Source organism: Panthera tigris, chromosome D2, assembly GCF_018350195.1.
Source record: "Panthera tigris isolate Pti1 chromosome D2, P.tigris_Pti1_mat1.1, whole genome shotgun sequence".
In the NCBI taxonomy this organism is placed as follows: domain Eukaryota; kingdom Metazoa; phylum Chordata; class Mammalia; order Carnivora; family Felidae; genus Panthera; species Panthera tigris.
The window spans coordinates 11,199,587-11,221,824 of NC_056670.1; the positions used below are offsets into that span (position 1 = coordinate 11,199,587).

A 22,238-nucleotide genomic window follows, 5' to 3' on the forward strand; every position below is an offset into this window, starting at 1 on the left:
CTGAGCTGAAATCAAGAGTCGGACGCTGAACTGACTGAGCCACCCAGGTACCCCGAGAAAATTAATTTTTTTTAAATGAAGACATAAAATACAAGCTTACATTTTGTAAATTATTTATAAATTACTGTTTATAAATTATTCAGTAAGACATAAAATTGCTCCCTTGAATTGGTATAAAAGTTTCTAAACACTTATTGTTAGTAGCTTTTCTTATCTTGTCACAAATCAATAACAATTTGTGACTGACCTGGTCCATGGCCCACACTCTGAGCAGCACTATATCTGATCACAGAGCCCTTGTGTTCTGTAACACCCATCTGTAGGATGCTCTTTGGTAGATACTTTATAAAGACATAAAATGACAAGGTCAAAGTCTAATTCCCAACAAATATTGATCCAATCCACCTGTGCATTGTGAAAAGTTGTAACTTCAACGCTGAATTATAAACTATATCGATACCTTGTTTGTTCCACGTAAGGCAGATAGGAAAACAGGAAAAGTTAAGAAACTCACTTCAGGGTCTCAAGCGACATCTGCAAATTGTAATTGCGTTCCTGCTCCGGTAGCTTGGAGAACTCCACCAGACACGGATGCTGTCTCTTATTGTCATCTCTAACCTGAAACAGGGCAGAAAATCCTCATGTAATAGTCTCCAATATCAGACACTAGCAACGGCAAGCCGCGTCTGTGTGGTGGAAAGTGGAGGGGGAAGGTGGAGGGGGAAGGTGGAGGGGAAAAGTGGAGGGGGAAGGTGGAGGGGAAAAGTGGAGGGGGAAGGTGGAGGGGGAAGGTGGAGGGGGAAGGTGGAGGGGGAAGGTGGAGGGGGAAGGTGGAGGGGGAAGGTGGAGGGGAAAAGTGGAGGGGGAAGGTGGAGGGGGAAGGTGGAGGGGGAAGGTGGAGGGGGAAGGTGGAGGGGGAAGGTGGAGGGGGAAGGTGGAGGGGGAAGGTGGAGGGGGAAGGTGGAGGGGGAAGGTGGAGGGGGAAGGTGGAGGGGGAAGGTGGAGGGGGAAGGTGGAGGGGGAAGGTGGAGGGGGAAGGTGGAGGGGGAAGGTGGAGGGGGAAGGTGGAGGGGGAAGGTGGAGGGGGAAGGTGGAGGGGGAAGGTGGAGGGGGAAGGTGGAGGGGGAAGGTGGAGGGGGGAAGGTGGAGGGGGTAGGTGGAGGGGGGAAGGTGGAGGGGGTAGGTGGAGGGGGAAGGTGGAGGGGGAAGGTGGAGGGGGAAGGTGGAGGGGGAAGGTGGAGGGGGAAGGTGGAGGGGAAAGGTGGAGGGGGAAGGTGGAGGGGGAAGGTGGAGGGGGAAGGTGGAGGGGGAAAGCAAGAAGGAAGCCCCAGCTCATCACCCTAGCAAATTCGCCCTGGAACCCCCCCTGGCACATTAATGTTTGAGGTCAGTGGTAAAACTTGGTGTTCTCTGGGCCCCCTATTCTGTTTGTCACAGTTCCTGGCCCCAGGTCCCATGCCTGCTCTACTCGGACACCCACAGCTCGCCCCCCCCAGCCCCCTCCCGCATTTGTTTAAATCTTATTTTCTCAACCAGGTTTATCCTATCCACCTTCCCAATGCGGCCATCTGCCCGCTCACCCTACACTTTCTTTTTCTTCCATAACAAATTCCACCTGCTAAAAAATTCTGGTCTGCCGGACCGGATACTTTACTGTATTGTCTATCTCCTGGCACTAGAAAGTAAGACCACAGAAACAGGGATTTTGTTCTCTTTTGTTCTTTGCTGTATTCCCAGCACCTAGAACATGCCTGACACGTGACAGGCACTTAACAAATGTTTTGTAAATTGAAATGAATTCTATGTAAGAAGGTGCAGTGATGATTTAGTTTTCATGTATAGTCATTTTATGTGTTTAGAGCCAAACGGACTGGAGACGTCAATCAGCAGCATGACTGATCTTTGAGATGGTTCCGGTTGTCGATCTCACCCGCTGCAACCTCCAGGTAACACAAATCATTCCTTCACCTTAACAAAATCAGCCTAATACAGGCACTTTTCACATTAATCCTTAAAAGTGTATATTAGCAATAAGAGTAAACAGAATTCAAGACTTTAGGAATCAATTAGTAAGAAATCTGTTCTAGATCCTTACATTACTAAATACTTTTTTTTTTTTTTTATCTTCTTGGAGACCCAAGTGACACGGGCATTGGTACATCGTAGCACTAGATGACAGTCAAATGCTGTTAGGGTACAAATTACTCCATGGGAATAATTACCAGGTTCTAGAAACTCCACATAAAAAGTGTGCAAACGTGAGCAAAAATTGTTTTAAAAAACTCTTCAGGCATCACTATGTTAAAAATAACATTGTTTTTTTCTTCCTAGTGATCTTTACAAATGAACAGGACTTAGGCAAAAGCATATACAATATGTACTTGACTAAATGTGTGACTCTGGAAATGAAATCTAGAATCACAGGATTTTACATGAATTCTAAACATAAAAGTAGAAGTGAATGTGTCGAAGTCCTGATACTCTACTCCCCATTTACGTTATGTCCTCTTTCCCTCTATCATCTATACCAGAGAATAACACTACTGTCCTCTCAAAGGTCCAAGCTAAAACCAAAAATCTGCCCAGACTTCCCTCCCTCTCTTATCCATATCCGATACTTGAACTCTAAAACACGTCTTGCTATCATGTCTCTCCTTCCCCACTGCCAGGCACACAGTTGTGAAACTCACCATCTCCTACCTCAGGGACTGTCAAGAGCCTCGGCAGATCTTACAAAGCAAACAGTTCCAGACTAGAAGCTAGAAAATCTGGATCCCCGTCCTAGCTCCTGACGATCCCTGTGACTGCTCTCAAGGCCCTTCCCTCTGTGAGGACTCTCAGAGGAGACATCATCACCCGTAAAACTGAAATAACACATAGCCCAGCGCACTGTTGTGAAAATTTAATCCAGGAACCTGCGAGATTGTATGTGAAAATGGAAAGTGAAAATGTATTCATCTAAATAATACATAAATGTGAGGAAGTAGAGTATCATACAGCATTACCGCTAACATGGGGTATCATGCGGTATCACCACTAACACTAATCCTAAATGTTCTTTATTTAAAGCTCAATGCGATAGGGGCGCCTGGGTGGCTCATTCGGTTAAGCGTCCGACTTCGGCTCAGGTCACGATCTCGCGGTCCGTGAGTTCGAGCCCCGCGTCGGGCTCTGGGCTGCCAGCTCGGAGCCTGGAGCCTGCTTCCGGTTCTGTGTCTCCCTCTCTTTCTGCCCCTCCCCCATTCATGCTTTGTCTCTCTCTGTCTCAAAAATAAATAAACGTTAAAAAAAATTATTAAAAAAAATTAAAAAAAAATAAAGCTCAATGCGATAAATTACGACAGAATGAATACACCTATTTCTATATTCAGTCAAAGAAAGTACAATCTTTGGGATATTTAGACTAATAACATTATACAAATAAAAGTATTTCCACAGTCCTGCTAAAAATAAGTCTAGGATACATGGAATCGCATAGGAAGTGCTTTTTCTCCTTAATCTAAATTCTACTGACAAACTATAAACGGAGATCTTTAAATACGAAGTTGGAAATATATTCAATCATTGTATCTCAGCCTATTTTCCACCTATGAAATCAACTATGACCCTCTGCCCACAGGCTCCGTACTGACCGCTACACACAGTTAAGACTAAAAGAAGTAAAACACCAGGGAGGGGAAAAAAAAAATGACTGATTTCTTTTCATTTTCAGCTTTCACTCTCAATTTCAATGAGCTGTTTTTTTTTTCCAAGTGGCTTAGAAATCAATGCTTATTGTCTGTATATGTTAACCTTGATTTAAAAATATAACTTTCAGCCTAAAGAATGACAACTTTTCAATTGTCTGTGCAAGCAAGCCATCCTTCAACAGACACGCCAATAATGTTGTCCCCTCTTGTAATGAAAAACTGGACAAAAACTAATATGTAAGGGGAAAAATCAATCTAATCGATTCATGTTGCCACATAGCAGGATGAGTGAGAAAAAGTTAGGTTTTCGGAAAGATGTATTAACAAGTCTGAAAATAAATTTCAAAATTACTTACCGGACCATACTGCCAGCCAAGTTCAATTTTATTCATAACCCAGAGTTCATGGATATTCTCTGCCAGTTTTTCTCTTATTCTCTCCAGGTGAGGAGGTAACACAATCTAAAATTACAAGAAAAGAAAAGGAAAGAGAGAGAGAGAGAGAGAAAGAAAGAAAGAAAGAAAGAAAGAAAGAAAGAAAGAAAGAAAGAAAAGAAAAGAAAGACATCAGAAACAAATGCAATAAAACAGTGCTAACTATCCTCACAGTGAGCTGAACCAAATAAAACCATCGTAAACCATCAAAACTAATATAACGAGGTTCTAAACATTCTAATGTAGTTATTAAAATATAACTAGGTATAGCTAAACATTTTTTAGGTAATTTGGAGACTTTGGGTGGGACAGCTTATGTTTCCAAGGGAATATATGAGAAGTTGGAAAGAAGGAAAAGAGAGTGTTGGTGGGGGCAGTCAGCATTAAGAAAGATGCCTTCATGGGCGTGGGATATAGCTACCAAAGTGTGCATCACTTAAAAGAGAAATCACCTCAAAGTTCTTAAACCAACATAGCCATTCCCCATAGGCCAAAATGAAGGCGATTCAGTGGCCAAAGGATAATCCATAGGCTCTCTGAGTCTGTAAATACCTGGTTGTAGTGATGTATGTTTTCCCTTAACTCAACTCTACCACTCTCATTGGTTTCCAAGTATGAGCTTCTAAAGGAAAACTATCTTTACATGCTCTCATTAAAATGAGGAAGTTTAGGGGTGCCTGGGTGGCTCAGTCGGTTAAGCACCCTTCAGCTGAGATCATCACCTCACATTTCATGAGTTCAAGCCCCCGCTGGACCCTTGGCTGTCAGCGCAGAGCCTGCTTCAGATCCTCTGTCTCCTATTCTCTCCCCTTCCCCCACTTTCTCTATCAAAAATAAATATTTTAAAAAGAGAAAGTTTAATGACCTCTTCACAAAGAACACGAATGGTTTTCAAGGAGAGGGCTTGGTTGTTCACGTCTGGTGACGCACTTCCGTGTCACCCCACAGCCAGTCCCCTCCACAAACAGAGGGCAGGCGATTGCCCACAACGTTCGCTGATGAGGCAGTTGCCCCAGAAATGCAGGCTGTCACTGCTCCCTTTCCCCACAACGGTAGAGATACTCTAGGTCTCGGGAAATCCTCAATGTGTTCTCACCGCAGAATCCAACCGTCCCTCCCGGCCCAGTTCCATCCTCCTAATCGTGTTTACTACCACACTTTGGAAGCACCACACCTATCCTGCCACCGTGCAGCCAGAAACAACACACAGTAAGCTTTAGGCATGAACAAAGCTTGCTCCTTTTACTAAATAATATAAAAATTCAGCATGACGAGACAGAAAAGAGGATGCCAGGAGCTAAGCAAGCGTTCGCCAAACAACTGGACCCTCTGAGGCCTGGTATTAATTCTACTTCAGGATCTAGAAGCAATCCCTTGGATCTTCGAAAGTAATACAAACTTTCAATATCTAACCAACCTTATTGAAGTTACTTCAGTGTCAAGATAGAGCCATATTTAGTTAATTCATTGTCTGTGTCGGGATATGTACATATCTATGAAACAGAAAAGCAAGAATGAAGGCTAATATTTCTTGGGTGCCTGTTTGCAAAGTATTGTGCTAACGTGTTATTTATTAACCATACCCTTAGGATCCTAATCGACGAGGGGAGTAACTTCCTCAAGGTCCCAAAGAAAGCATTTGACCCTGGGTGCTATGACTCACTTCAAGGCCCACAATCTCAATCTCTACCTAAGAAAAAGTTCAGTTAAATTGCTTTAAAATAATAGTGTATCGAGATGGCAGGAGAAATTTAAAAAAACTACACCCTAAAATTAGCATCCATTACCTCCAGGTGTGACCCACATTAGCGCATCAGGAAATCAATGTAGTGGCTTGAGACCACCCTTAAAAAAAATAGAATCAAATCAAACGGAAAATAGATGAGAGGAAGTGGTAAAGGTAAGCATTGTTTTTATGAAATGTGCTTCAATTATACACATGAATCGTATGACTGTCAGATGCATTCCTGAGGGTTGCGGACAAAAGCGTCGGAAAACCGTGGCACATGAGAACAGTACAACAGTGTGGCGGCACAAGTGGCCGCCATTACACCTGCTCCGGGTGGCCGCCATTACACCTGCTCCGCGTACCTGGCTGGTGTCCACAGGGATTGGTGTGAAGGCGGCCTGCGTCAGGGAAACCGTGGGGCCCAGCAGGTCTCGGGTGTAAGTTCTTTCTTGCTTGTATTCTCTGCTGTGTTCCACTTTCAACTTCTCTTTTGGCAGAACAGCTTCATAACAAGGAGCATACCCAGGTGGAGGAAGGAATTTAAATTCTCCATGTCTCCCCCCAAGCAGAAAGCGTACCCTAAAAAGGATGCGTGCCAGGGTCAGTGACAGCTCTGGTGTGTATAGCAAGTCGCCTCATCAGCAAAAGACGAGGAGTAAATTCTCAGCACAAAATTAACTTTATCACACACCACACTTTTCCCCCAAGCACCATCATAATGTGGGTGCCATAGAGCCTAAGAGCCTCTAAGCACAAAAGATAAACTGGGATCACAGGAAAAAATGCATTAAACGATGTTGCGGGGTCAGGGAAAACTATCATTCACTGAAGAAATAGCAAAATCACACACAACAGACTCCTTTGGGAATGAAATGCCTGTACACAGTAATGGGTCACTGAATGTCTCAAGGGGCCAAAACAGTCAACTGAGAAAGAGGAGACATTATCTAAATATCTATGTATTTTCAATTACAGGACTGGGTGAGGTCTGATTTCAAAAAAAAAAAAAAAAAAAAAGTCACTTTCCAGCGTCCAACTTCTCAGTGAAATTCCTTAAAGGGAACTCAAATGATATTTCATTTGTAAAAGAAAGAAGGTAACCTTATTTCTTATTCGACGACAAAAAAGTCTTACTAAAATCTTTTATACATCGAAATGATTATATCAGAAATAATTTAATCCAAGTTCCATTGAACAACACTTTTCGAAACATAGCTAAATGATGGGGTGCTCAGCTTATAAAATAAAATCAGGGGTGCCTGGGTGGCTCAGTCAGGTAAGCATCCGACTTCGGCCCAGGTCATGATCTCACAGTTCATGAGTTCGAGCCCTGCATCCGGCTCTGTGCTGACAGCTCAGAGCCTGGAACCTGCTTCAGATTCTGTGCCTCCCTCTCTCTCTGCCCCTCCCCTGCTTATGCTTTGTCTCTCTTTCTCTCAAAAATAAATAAACATTAATTTTTTTTAAAAAAAAAAAAAGGAAAATCAAAATTTCCTTTTCCTTGAAATTTTTTTTCTAATTTCTCTGCTTCAGTTCTAGGCCACAAATAACAGGAATAATAAATTAGTAAATAAAATAAAAAGCAAAGAGCAAAAAATGAGGACAACTAAAATTTTTAAACTAAAATTTTTAAATTTTAAAAATTATAAAAAGAAATACAATTTGTATGAATACACCAGCAAAGGTCACTGGTGTGTGGATAGCTAATAATTCATGCTTTCTCTGTCCCCTCTTCAATATGGTGCTTCTGTAACCGTGAATTATTCATGTGGATAGAATTCAAATGGAAAGAATAACCAGAATAACTCGATGACCAGTCGTAATAAGAGAGCCATTCTCATCAGTTAGCTATATGCATATATTAATAGGTGACAACGTGGCCCCTTATCACAACAGACCGATGCTTGTTAAAGTGTTCTTTGTAGAACTCCAAAGAATTATCATTTATCTCTTTCCATCTGGTAAGAGCAAGAAGGCAGAAAGTTAGAAGAAACCATCTTGACCCAGCTGATCACAGGAAGATAATTTACAAGTGTAACAGGTAGAGGGTAACACAGAGGAGATATCTCAACCTGATGAAAAAAAAAATCCATTTAGTTTCTGTAGAATCAGGGGGTTTGGAGTAGGGTGGGGGAAGATGATGACAAGAAAAGAAAAACTGATGAAAATAAGTATAAGAAAATAAGTGGTACTTTCTTACATAATATAGTTCATTTTCCTTTATTAAATAAAAAGTAAACTTAAATTGCCTTGAAATATTCCAGAACACTATTTGGGAGAGGTTTAGCAGATGGCTCCGTCTAAATGGCAGAATAGGTGGACAGAGCATTCAGCCCCTCGAGATGCCCCTCTGGGGTGAATCTTACCTCTTCTTCCAAGGCACTAGCAAAATGCCCCGGGGGCAGATGCCCCAGGGGTGAGAGAGAAGGTTAGGGAAGCGTGGGTGATGGCAGTACAGAGTCTTCTGTGAAAGAATGAGAAGTCAAAAGGGACACAGACCAAAAAACACACAGAAATACTAACTTTATTCCTGCAGAGAAACTAACAACTGGAAAGAAGAGGCCATCGATGTTGAAATTCTCAAACATTCCTTGAACAGGTTGCCCGTTAATTCGGAATGAGATGCTTGGGGCGCTCAGATCTAAACAGCAACTGATGACATCGTCAGTTCTCAAGAGATGTTGATTCGGTGAGCTTACAGTACGTGCAATACAACCTATGGAGGAAAAACAGTAACAGAGGTGACTTTTTTTTTTTTTTCCTCACGGCATCATCTTCAGAGCCAAAGATCTGAATCGGTAGTGACAAATCAATGCACAATACTGGAAGAGAATAAGTCTTGAATGCCTCTTAATGTTATATATTAAATCTTTTGTCCAAAAGCTGTTGCTTTTTGGGGGAAGCCATGCTGCTATCTTTACTATAAAACGGGCCTTCTCATATGCAGAGAATTCTGCATGGAGATGAATGGCATTTGATGCACAAATCATCTCAGAGCTGATAACATGATGATGTCAGAGAAAAAGCTCCAGGGAGAGATCTGAGTTCAAACAGATGTTTTACAAACTACCATCTGTATGACCATCAGCCCATTACATAACCTCTGTAGACCTTGATTTCTTATAAAGCCAAATGCCATAACCTTGCAGAGTTGTAATAATGATTAAATTAATGGTTTAAAAGAACACCAGGACTTGCATGTCAGTCCCCTTGCCAAATATTAAATCCCCTTTGTTTTATAAAATAAAAATATATGAGGATAATGAAAGCAGAAAGTGTGTTCATTCGTGCACTGTTTGCTGAGAGGCAAGTATATACCAACTGGTTTGTTTTTACAATTGATTTCACACAAGATCTTGGTTGGCTTCCTAAATGCAGCAGGATGCAAGTTGAGGCGTGAAATGATTATTTGATAAATGTCATTTCCTGCCCCAGCCAACCTGTGGCCTACGCTCATTCTTGACTATGTCAAAACTCCTTTGCTAATTAGTCTCCGTGGGCACACAGGCAGACAAGAAGGTGAGGCTTTCTCAAATACACATGCTCATAAATGCATACAAAATTTCCCAATTTGAGCAAAGACAAAAATAGATGTCATGATACAAGATTTGCATTTTTATAAGACCTTTTTTGAATTTCCAGCATGCCAAATTTTTTACCAGCAGCATATCTGAAATGCCACTGGCAGAAGATATAGACTTTTTAAATTTTGTGTAAGTCTTGACTTTTATCAGTAATCAAATCTGCAAGCAATAAATTCATTATCAAGTGGTACTTTTAGAATTCCCTAAAGAGAGCTTTTCAATGTTTATTTATTTTTGAAAGAGAGTGACAGAGAAAGAGCGTGAGCACGGGAGGGGCAGAGAGAGAGGGAGACACAGAATCCAAAGCAGGCTCCAGGCTCCAAGATGTCAGCACAGAGCCCGATGCAGGGCTTGAACTCCCAAACTGTGAGATCATGATCTGAATCGAAGCTGGATGCTTAACCAACTGAGCCGCCCAGGTGCCCCAAGGGAGCTTTTTAAAAACATCATATAAAAGCAATGTAACTCACGTCAAAAGATCTATACCCTTCTTTGTATCAAGATGAAAATGTTATTACACAGATATTTACTATACACCAAATATACTGCTCAGACTGAGGGATATTATTATGCTAATGCTGAGGACTAAAAGTCACCATGGCAAACTCTCTTGTGATGCCTGAAACAAAAAGGGAAGACAGAGAGGATCACTAGTGCACAACCTGAGGTCCACAATTTAAATGGCACTCACACTGTTGAATCCACTGGGAAACATTTTCAGGTTTCATGTAAGCAAACCTATCATATCCATATTAGAACTACACTCCTGTCCTCCGCATTAGCCACAAAGGAAGACAGCAGCAGTGTGATTTACCGGTCCTGGATTGGAAATCTGTACCCATCTTTCTCCTCCACTCTTCTATGACATTCCTCCACACTTCCGTATTTAAATGCTCCGAGACTCATCTCACTTTTGGCCCTCCCTTACAAACACTTGGGACTTGGATGCCGAAAACCCAGTTCTGCATTCACAGAATGTAGCAACTCTGTGCAAAGTTTAAACTGGAAAAGAATAAGTGAAGACACAGCTCCAAACTTTTGCTGATGAGCCCAATTCTCATTCCAGAAAACGTCACCAGTCTTTAATTACAGAAAGTTGAGCGGTAGAGAACATGCTCTATACCAGAAATCACAGATTTAATTCTACTTTCACTATTAAAAAGAATAGGAGCGTAACTCCAAGAAAATGATCTGAATTACTATGGCTCTGACCTTAATAAATCAGTCAGAAGCCAACTGATTTAGTTTTGTCTTTGTTGACTCTGAATCTAAAATTAAGAAAGCATTTAAGGGACGCCTGGGTGGCTCAGTCGGTTAAGCATCCGACTTCGGCTCAGGTCATGATCTCGCAGTTAGTGAGCTCGGGTCCCGCATCAGGCTCTGTGCTAATGGCTCAGAGCCTGGAGACTGCTTTGGATTCTGTGTCTCCCCTCTCTCTCTGCTCCTCCCCCACTCACGCCCTGTCTCTCTCTGTCTCTCAAAGATGAATAAATGCTAAAAAAAAATTAAAAAAGGAAGCATTTAATATGGCTGGTATCAGAGAAATTTCTGCCTGTGCTCTCTTCTAGGATTTTTGATGTGTCAAGTTTCACATGTAGGTCGTTAACCCATCTTGTATTTATTTTGTGTCTGGTGAAAGAAAGTGGTTTAGTTTCACTCTTTTGCACGTAGCTGTGTGGTTTTCCCAACACTATTTGTTGAAGAGGCTGTCTTTCTCCCATTGCATATTCTTTCCTGCTTTGTTGAAGATTAAGTGCCCATATAATTATGGGTTCATTTCTGGGTGTTCTCTTCTGTTCCACTGATCTATGTGTCTATTTTCGTGCCAGTACCATATAGTTTTGATCACTACAGTTTTGTAATATGGCTTGAAGTCTGGAACTGTGATATCTCCGGCTTTGCTTTGCTTTTCCACGATGGTTTTGGCAATTTGGAGTCTTTCCTGATTCCATACACATGCCAGGATTTTTTTTCTTCTAGTTCTGTGGAAAAAATGCTATTGGTATTTTGATAGCGATATCACCGAATGCGGTTGCTTTGGGTTGTACAGATATTTTAACAATATCCACTCTTCCATTCCACGAGCATAGAATGTCTCTCCATTCGTGTCATCTTAAATTTATTTCATATTTTTTACAGTTTGCAGAGTACAGGTCTTTTATTTCTTTGGTTAGCTTTATCTTACTGCTTTTGGTGCAATTGTAAATGGGACTGTTTTCTTCATTTCTCTTTCTGCTGCTTCATTACTGGTGTGCAGAAATGCAACAGATTTCTGCACGTTGATTTTGTATCCTGTGACTTTACTTAATTCATGTATCAGTCCTAGTATTTTTCCTGGTGGAATGTTTCAGGTTTTCTATATATAATATTATGTCATCGGCAAACAGTGAAAGTTCGACTTCTTCCTTACTAAGGTGGATGCCTTTTATTTCTTTTTGTTGTTGACTGACAGATCCCAGTAGCTGAAAAAAACCCACACCTTTCAACTACAGGCAAGACACAGTGCGTACTTCCTTGCCATTTAAAAAGCAATTGAATGTTTTCTCCTGATATAAAGGTTCAAATGATTTTCTCCTGAACTTCTACAACCTATCCTCCTTTCAGTGATATATGTTCACAGGTTCACTGAATATTTTTGTTGTTGTTGTTGCTGCTGTTTTCTTTAACAGAGACCGCATAATAAAAAGTATAATGCATCACAGGTCAATTCCAGGAGCACTGGGTTCTTTTTGTGTGTTGAAAGAAAAAGCTTCAAGCTAAATGCAAAAATGAAAATGGTAAGGTGGCATTATACGGCTAAAATAATTAGAACCAATTCAGCATTGTTTTATCAGAGTAATCTCCCCTCTCCCCTAATCTCTGTGTACTGGGAAAACAAGTTAACACGTTTTATTCATTCACCTGAGTACCCAAGTCATGCGGAAGCATACCAGGAAGTAAAGAGAGAAGATAGTAAAACTGAAGGGTGAGAGTGAAAATGTATTATGAGAGAGACATTACCCCTATTTTATGTTTGTTAGGCCTTCTGCACTTAGTGGTCATTGCCTTCGTGTGGTCAGCAGGAAAAGCATACTACAGGAACAGAAGCTCTGACTATAGTCGGGCCAGAACAATCCACTGCGTGTCAAGACAGGCGCACTGCTCCCTGGGCCCCAACTACAGGCCCCCACGTTAGGATGAAAAATCTCAGCCAAGCTCCTTACTTGACAGAGAAAACCCTGAAATGCCTGCATTTCCCTTGCATTGACAAATATTTTCTGCCACTTGATATAACTAGTACTCAAAGACTAAGATGTTATTTTTTTATTTGTTGTTGCTTAAGATGTTCTTTTTCTTCAGTTATATTTTTGCACTCCTAAATGTGGTATCCTGAAAATAATCATGCCTGCCACTTATAGACATATGCTTGTTTATAAATAGAGAAATTCAGAAAGGTATTTCAAAATTTAACGGGGGACGCCTTTAGGAAGTAGATGTGAACGGAAGGAGGTATTATTTTTAAACAGTTCCACACAAAGCGTCATTTGATTATAAACTGACTCCTTGGGGCGCCTGGCTGGTTCAGTCTATTAAACTTCTGACTTTGGCTCAGGTCACGATCTCACAGTTCATGAGTTTGAGTCCCGCGTTGGGCTCTCTGCTCTCAGCCCGGAGTCAACTTCGGATCCTCTGTCCCCCATTCGCTCCCTGCCCCTCCCCCGCTCGTGCTCTTTCTTTCTCTCTCAAAAATAAATAGATGCTAAAAATAAATAAATAAGATAATAAAAATAAACCGACTCCTCACAATACACTTCACAGATGATGGATTCCTGACATAACATTATTTACCAGGAGGTGGAACTTAGTCTATTTCTCCCAATTATTTTCTGGGATCTGTTCTTTGGCTTGTATATCGGAAGCTGAAGCTTTGCACACACCTGCTAAAGCAAGTAGGAAACACATACATTTGTTTTTTTTTTTTCTTTTTTGCACTTGATTTGTGAATCAAACCCTACTTTTCTAACACACTGTTCATCAACAGTACAGTCTTTTGGAAATGTACTATAATTGTAAGAGTTTTCTTTCTCTCCCTGAGTTTTATTTAACATTCTCACTCATTGTTTCCATGTTAAATTTCTTTTTCTTTTTAATTTTTTTTAACGTTTATTCATTTTTGAGACACAGAGAGAGGCTGTGAATGGGGGAGGGGCAGAGACAGAGAGAGACACAGAATCCGAAGCAGGCTCCAGGCTCCGAGCTGTCAGCACGGAACCTGATACGGGGCTCAAACCCACAGATCCTAAGATCTTGACCTGAGCCGAAGTCGGACGCTTAACCGCCTGAGCCACTCCCAGGCGCCCCTCCATGTTAAATTTCTGAATAATAAACGTATTTGATTATACACACAGCACCGATAGCTTTCGGAAACACAGAGCAAGGGCAACAGATTTCTCATGCGGATGCGGGGGGAAGACACAGAGGGTGCTGACCTGACCAGAGGTGAAGGCCATCAAATCCGTAGGAAAAGAGATCGTCTCCAACTCCATTGCCACCCCACTCCTCACCGCCTCCAGGGTAGGGAGAGTACCCTTCGGTGGACGCCCAGCCCACCCTCAGGTGAGTGGCTTCGGCAGTCACGAACGGCTCCGTGTGGTCCACCATCAGCTCATAGTACCACTTCTTATACTGGGCGGACCCTTCACTGACGCCCAGAAAAATATTGGGTCTCATGCTTTTAAAGAGAGACAAACAGCACATGAGAAACTCCGGACAAACCTTTCTCCAAGATGCAATACGTTAAATATATGTTTTCCTTCAGTACTACAAAATTACTAAGTCGCTGATGCGGTAGGCGGTGACAGCCAGCCTTAGAGTTAACAGCCAGTAACTGGTGCTTGCTTTTCGGATTACTTGAAAATATCGTTCAGGAGTCTAAGATTATGGTTTCTTCATTGCTCTTCTGCACATTTCATATCACTGATCATGTTCAAGATGGGACACTCAGTACCACAGGCCTTTTGGATCCATGGCATTATTAATTCAGGACACTGAGACATTTTCCCTAACTAAGCTCTGTGTCAGATAGGGAACGAGGCTGAAGCAAGCCATCTTGTTGGTAAAGGAACCAGAGTGATAATCAGCTTTGTTGTTCTCTATGCCTCGCTGAGGGCAGAGGGATTTCTAGGGAGTTGCATTTAATTCTGCTTCCTGAGGGACTTAGACCCTATGTGAACGGTAAAGATTAGCGACAATCTCAGGAAATACCTCTCAATAACAGCATGTCTATTATACAAGCAGCCACTCAGAAAGTTCTTAAATCACTTGTGTTAAAAAACACAATATAGAAATATACACCAAACCCTACATTTTTGTTTCAAACAGGGTAAGGTGGGGGATAGTTCCCAGATAGCTGCTAGATACAGTATATCAAAATTATTACTATCACACACACTATTTTCTTAATTGTAATCTGTATTATTATTATTATTATTATACTTTGTATAAGGAAGACAGCATGGCTCGGTGTTTAAGAGCTCAGCCTCCAGAGTTAGACTTGAGCTCCATTTCCAGTCCAACATTTTAATCTACGGAATGCACATAGAGGTACCCCACTGGACTAGTTGAACCTAGTACAAACACGGTGTGGAATACATAGAAAGTCCATGGAATAGTGTCTGGCATACAGCAGTCAAGGGATGTGTGATAACCCTGGAGGGAATGTCTAACCAAAAACGCAACTTTATTTTTTTTTATGGTATTTATCATATGTTGGACATCCCAATTCAACTTTTTTACTATACACAGTGGCCACTTCAACACTGGCATCGAAGTGTAGTGTTTTTGTTCATATTCTAAGAAAGCACAAAACATAAGTATATACAACTCTGTCCCTGTATAAAGGCCAGCCCGCTCCCAAGGACATCAGTGAGAACCATGAGAGTGGATGAAAGCTAACATCTTTGGGATAAATGCATATTCTGCTTGGTTCACCTATTATGATTATGATTATGATTATGATTATGATTATTATACCATCTGACTGATAGAAAAACTGCACTATTCGCTGGGGGAATACGTAAAATATCCTAATAAAACAAATGGACCGTACGATGCCTTAGCTATAGAGCCAGAACATGAATCGCTCTGTTATGCCGCCTATTTGGTGACGTTGTCCTTGTGAATCTACCTGCTAACGTGGTTTACAAGACGTGTCTGCAGAAGCAGATCTCTTCCCGGCAGCAGATTGTCGCAGATGAGATGCTGGTTGGAACGGACCGCTACTCCATGGCAGACGCAGAGAGAGCACAAGACGTCCAGAACCTGAAAAAAAGCAATCACTTCCAGCTGACTAAGTCCCTTCTCAGATTCAAGTATCCCAGCACTTTTTGTGAACACAAACACATTCCCTCTGACCCAGCCGTTTGAGCATGGCAGCCATGAGTCCACCCACAAGTGGACTTTACAAGTTTCTCTTACATACCAACTGAGAATTGCATGGTGCCCCATTGGTGCTTAAAAAAATAAGCGCTAAATAATATTATGATTGCAATTGAGAAATGAAAAATACTCATGAATCACTTGAAACACCTTTTATAAGTTCTCTTATTTTAAAAATGTATTTAAAAGCATGCCAGAGTTCATTCATGGCAGTAAAATGCTTCCCTTACCTTGTGGTTTCTTCCATGCTTGTCTAAAAGGGAGATTATGGATTTAATGTGTCCTTCTTTGATAATATTTAGGGCTTCTGGACTTTCTACTAACACACAGTGCAAAACTTCAAGAATACCTAAAGAGAAAATCAACAAAGAAAATATGATTAAAGAGTCTGCGATGAGCAGTGTCTTACCTTTCCTTCATGTGTTCATTCTGCAAAATGTAATTATTACGCACTCAATGTGCTTGTCACAAGGCACTCTGATAAGGGACAGGTGATGTTTGTGACAGGGGACTGATCACTAAAGATGATGAAGTCCTAGTTTAATGAGGAAAAGCCAGTGTTAGCAGAGTAAGCAGGTAACTCTGCCTGGGGAGGTACAAAAGAAAGCATCCTTAAGTGGAGCCTCAGAGAACACATTCATGACCATTTTCCAGACAGGAAGGTTAAGGTGGTACAAGGCTGAGTGAATTCTTGAATGGTGGGCATACCTGGGGTGCCTGGAGTACAGAGCAAGTAGAGGACAGTACAGGTAGATGGTAGGTTAGGACCAGCTTATGAAGTTTCCCAGCATTAAAAATATAACCCTACAGGGGCGTCTGGGTGGCTCAGTCAGTTAAGCGGCCGACTTCGGCTCAGGTCACGATCTCACGGTCCGTGAGTTCGAGCCCCTCCTCGGGCTCTGGGCTGATGGCTCAGAGCCTGGAGCCTGTTTCAGATTCTGTGTCTCCGTCTCTCTGACCCTCCCCCATTCATGCTCTGTCTCTCTCTGTCTCAAAAATAAAATAAACGTTAAAAAAAAATTAAAAAAAAAATATATAACCCTACAACAATGCATTCTAACCCACACAGATCATTACATTCCCCCGGAGGTAAATGGCAGAAAACGTTTCTCAGTTGGCAAAACAACAGAATACAAAAACACAGAGAACTATACAACATACAAAACCTGATTAAGGATGGCGGTATCTTAAGATAAAATGGAATTTACCCTTTCTTATCTTAAAATTTAAGAAAGAGAACAGAAAATAATTTTTGGATCGGAATGTTTAGTGTGAATTTGGAAAGCTGAATGTGTACATACGTATTCATGGTTTCCGAGCAAGCTTGCTTTGTCCCTAATGAGAGTGCAGGCCACCTGTAGTAATTAGGTAGAACACTGAGAAAATGTGATCTGAGAGATACAAGGTGTCACGAAGGGCCCAAGGGAAATCCGCAGAAAGGCGTATACATCTCCAGCGGAGTTCACTTTCTTGGAAAAGAAAAGCGCGCAGGCTTACAAATGGCAGAATGTGGAAGTAATGGTCGAACGTGGCTGTCACAACTTATACTTGATCCAAACCCCAATCCATTATCGGACAAGGGCTATTAATGCTAATTTCTACACTAATGACTTAATTTGTTGAGGTATGAATGTATGTTCAGTTAAAAAAAAACCACCCAAATATGAGTTCATTTTTTGGTGTAGTTCGAAATCGACTTCTGTGTTCCAACAATCCATGCCAGTTACAAATCCAAGATAGGAGAAAATAATACAAGCTGATGGGTAGTTAAAGAGGTTTCTGTAAGGGTACTTAAACTGAAAGCTTCTGGTATCAAAAATGGAGCAATAAAACTCATTCATTCTGAGCTAAAATAAACTACAATAATAGAGAGGGAAGAGCGTTTTTAGTAGATTGGTCATATTTTAGCCTGACGTCTTTGTTTGTTCCCTGTTACCTATTACTGCAGAACCCATGGCAGCTGCCCATATTTGCAAATGGGCTCATTCAGTTAAGCGTCCGCCTTCAGCTCTGGTCATGACCTCGCAGTTTGTAAGTTCGAGCCCCGCGTCAGGCTCTGTGCTGACAGCTCAGAGCCTGGAGCTTGCTTCAGATTCTGTGTCTCCCTCTCTCTCTGCCCCTTCCCCGTTCGCACTCTGTCTCTCTCAAAAATAAATAAACATTAAAAAAAATTAAAAAAAAAGAAAGTTGTACTGTGTCTCCACACTCATCTATTCACATTTCCTCAATAGCTGCTTTTGCATTAAAGAGGTAGGGCTGAGGCTGCGAAGTCAGAGCCCTACGGTCCATAGAGCATCATATATTTCCTGGCAAGTAAAAGACCAAGAAAAATAAATTCTCTTTGTCAGTAAATACGCGTGAAAACCAACAGCATTCAAAACCTTGAATATATGAGAAAAGATTTAAGACTAGAGTTTGAAAATGCACAGCACATATCACAAAATGCAGGAATGGCCATACGAAAATAAATCTGATTCTTCTCATATTCTGCAGACTTTAATAGAAGGCTTCCAGAGTTTGGGGCTTAACATTCAATCAAATATGTTTCTTTAATGCTGCTACATCATATCCAACAAATAATCTACTTAGTCGAAAAGGATTGACTACCTCAAGTCTGATAGTGAAAGGTCAGAGGAAACGACTTTTATTTTCAACTGTTGGAATTAACAGCAAATATTTTATGGAATAAAAATAAAAAATTTTATTTTTTTTGGTAAGAAATTCCTAAAAGATAACAATTTGGAAATAGCAAAAGATTCATTTTCAAAAAAAAACAAAAAAAACAAAAAACAAAAAACAAAAAACAGACCAGCTAGAAGGACTCTATTGTGTGTATATGTAAATCATGCCAACATATGTCTGGAAGAAAGAGACAGAGGAACAAGGCTTAACAAATATTATAACGGCAACACTTGACTAAAGATGATTTGATGACTGAATTCTAAACACACTGAATAAGACCCAGAAATGGGAACAGTGCATAACACTTATTGCCAGATTCTCAAGGAAAAAAATTTAAAGCTTGGTAGATCATAACCATATTACCAGAATATACAATACGTTGTCAAACATACACATATGCAAACTAATAAGAAAAAGCAATCTGAATTTGTAAGTTTTAATAAGTTTACAGAAATGATTTTAGTGAAAATTTTAAGAGCATGCAAAACACATAACGTATAATGTAAACTTTCAAGAGTAGACACCCAATGGGATATGCATTATGACTGCAACTATGTCAAATATGTTATGTATAAAATACGTACTTTAAAAAAACACCAGGAGTTAGTACACCAGAGTGCTCGTGCTGGTTGCTGCTGGATCAAGATACTTCTCTTCCCATATTTCATGAATTCCAGGAAATGAGTACACAGAGCTTCTTTTTTATGTTTTTTAATGTTTGTTTATTTTTGAGACAGAGACAGAGCACAAGCAGGGGAGGGGTAGAGAGAGAGGGAGACACAGATTCGGAAGCAGGCTCCAGGCTCTGAGCTGTCAGCACTGAGCCCAATGCAGGGCTTGAACTCCCAAACTGTGAGATCATGACCTGAACTGAAGTTGGACGCTTAACCGACTGAGCCACCCAGGTGTCCCTCATTTCATAAATTTAGAACAAGCATAAACAAACCTACCCTTTCCCACACACAGAGCACCCGAATTATAAGAGTTTACGTAAGGACTATGTATGGTATGGCTTAGTGAGGGGCAACAAGAACTCAGGTTAACTATTCCCAGTTGACTTCAAGTACCACTTCCTAATCATCTCGTGGACATTTCATCCAGAATGGTCTCCAAGTGCCTCCAACTCAACTCTTCCCAAACTGAATATACAATACCGTTTTTGTATCTATACATGTAACTGCTTCTCTGGTCCACGGTCCATTCTAAAGGCCAAGTCCAAGTCCAAGCTAAAAAATTCCCTCATTTCTGAATTTCTGGCTTCCAGTTCCATCTAAGGTCAAAGCCCATTCCCCTGTATGCCAGCTCCTTCCCTAGATGACCCAACCCTCCTCTACTGCCTCAACTCCCACCAACTCCTCCTACAAAGGACGGTTAAAATATACTCTTACTTCAAACTACATACTATAAATATGCTTAGGTGCTCATATATTTACAATACATTTGCACGTTACAAACATTTATTTTGTAGCTACCAGGCACTGTTCTAGGCAGTTAAGATCATTGGCAGTCAAGGCCTGTCAGGCTCAGGGGAGCCTGTCGGCTCTGCCCCACCTTTCATGTTTTCACATGTTATTCTCAGACTAAAATACACTCCCTTCTTCTGGGGCTGCAGAATGGGAATCATCTTGCAAAGTCAGAAAGTCACCTCACTCAGTGGGATTTTACCAACACCCTAGAATGAATTATTCTTTCTTTGTAGGATTGATCACACTGTATTAAAATAATTTATGCTCATTTCAATCTCCCACTGGAGAACGAGCTCTGGAGAGCAGACGTGTGTTGAAATCTGCTTCCTGGTCATCCATCACACTCTGGCCCAGGGAGCCCCATCTCATGTTTGCCAACTGAATAAGTGAATGAATATAAACGGACTATTAGTATACACCTTCAGTTTAAACTAAATAAGCCTATGATAGGTTTACCCAATATAACAAGAGTCATTATTGTGAAGACTATATAAAATAGCTACTTTGGCATATTTTACATCTGGAAACTTTAATATTAAAATACATTTTTTAAGGTAGGAAGACAGATGATAGAACACAGATGGAAAATGTAGATTTCTTAGTTCCAGGATTACTTTACTTGTGCTTTAATTTCAATAGGGAACATTCTGACTTACTGAATAACAAGAATTTTTGTGGGCTTTAGTCTATTTCTGTGGGGGTCATACACAAAATTCAAAATTAATGGTGTAAGCCCTATATGTAATATACGTGAAATATTTAGCTATTTGCCTTAAAACTTTTGTGGCTGTAACTTTGTTTATAGGGTTCATGAGAAAGAAAGATCTCTGAGGGTGTAATAAAATGTCTGGAAAGAACCTCATGGTACTGGAAGCATCCGAGTGCTACCATGGGTCATGCGCAGGGTGGTCCAAGGTTGAACAAAACTTGTTGAGCGTCTGTACGGAAACAAACCACGGAACAGAAGTGCTATATTTGGCCTGACGTCACATACCAGGAAGAATCGAGCCTAGGGATCTCGCCCCATCCTCGGTAGGCACGAGTTCATGGTAAGTCTTGCACATTTGAGCAAAATATATACAGAACCAGACCGGCAGCCGCTCAGGCACAGGGGGCTAGTGTGGGGCAAGGAAGACCAGTGAAGAATGGAGAGACGATGCCGACACGCCCTCTCCAGAAAGTGTTTTCCCAACCACAGTCACGCGTGTTTTGCAAAAATAAAAATTATAATCTCAGAACACTGAGGCGTATGTGGGTTTAGAGGGAACCTAGTTGTCACTGCACATGTGGGCACTATTCAGCTTTGGGAAAGGACTTCTCTTTTACATCTCTGCTCTACGCATGGGTAAGGATCCCGGACAGCTTTCTGACAGAGCACACGGCCTCACCTGACAATTTCTACACGGAAGCCTCTTAGTCTAAGAGGCGAGCAAAGAGAAGGCTTCAACCTGGGTGCTAATCGGTATGAATCAGACTGTCCCTCAGTGACAGAAACACTGGGGACACAGCGCAGGTAACGCACACAGAACTGCAATATCCACTTGCAGGGTCAGCAACAGTCACGATTAGAGAAATCACAAATTCCACATTATTCAAATCATAGGTTGCTTTTCTATTTTTTTCCCTACCTAGGAGTTAAAATTCTTTGTAACATTTAAAAAATTTTTTTTAATGTTTATTTATTTTTGAGAGAGCAAGACAAAGCAGGAGTGGGGAAGGGGCAGAGAGAGAGAGGGAGGCACAGAATCTGAAACCGGCTCCAGGCTCTGAGCTATCAGCAGACAGCCCGACGCAGGGCTTGAACTCAGAAATGGCGAGATCATGACCTGAGCTGAAGTCGCTTGCTTAACCAACTGAGCCACCCAGGTGCCCCAAAAAATCCTTTGTAACTTTTTGGTCAGACCTTATTAGTAATATCCCCAAGGCTCAATGAGGGCAAATGGAAATAAGGGAAGTTGTATTTTCCACCTTGGATAATTAAATGTAAACAAAGTGACTCAAGTAAAAAGACGTGGGGGAAAGACACTGGGAAATAACATGACAACACAGAACATGAAACACACAAGCCAGAGCTGTCTATAGGGGTTACAGGAGACTGTTCCTGCATGCAATAATGACGCATGTTATGGACTGTTATCCTTTGATAAGGGGACTGGAGCACTGGATATTTACTAGGCTTATTGAAGAATTATAATAGTAAGAGGTATTACTATTATCCTGTCATATTACATAGTGGT

General features: G+C 41.2%; 1 protein-coding gene across 1 annotated transcript in view; it reads right to left on the reverse strand.

Annotated features, from left to right (window-relative positions):
• Window positions 1-22,238, reverse strand: part of RYR2 (ryanodine receptor 2) — a 753,483-nt gene that overhangs the window by 318,713 nt on the left and 412,532 nt on the right. Inside the window, exons 18-24 of the mRNA XM_042960054.1 lie at window positions 16,084-16,202; window positions 15,603-15,736; window positions 13,906-14,147; window positions 8,376-8,568; window positions 6,215-6,431; window positions 4,046-4,150; window positions 515-618 (exon numbers count right to left, since the gene is read on the reverse strand). Coding sequence (XP_042815988.1) covers window positions 515-618; window positions 4,046-4,150; window positions 6,215-6,431; window positions 8,376-8,568; window positions 13,906-14,147; window positions 15,603-15,736; window positions 16,084-16,202 — 1,114 coding nt within the window. The remainder of the gene's footprint in view (window positions 1-514; window positions 619-4,045; window positions 4,151-6,214; window positions 6,432-8,375; window positions 8,569-13,905; window positions 14,148-15,602; window positions 15,737-16,083; window positions 16,203-22,238) is intronic.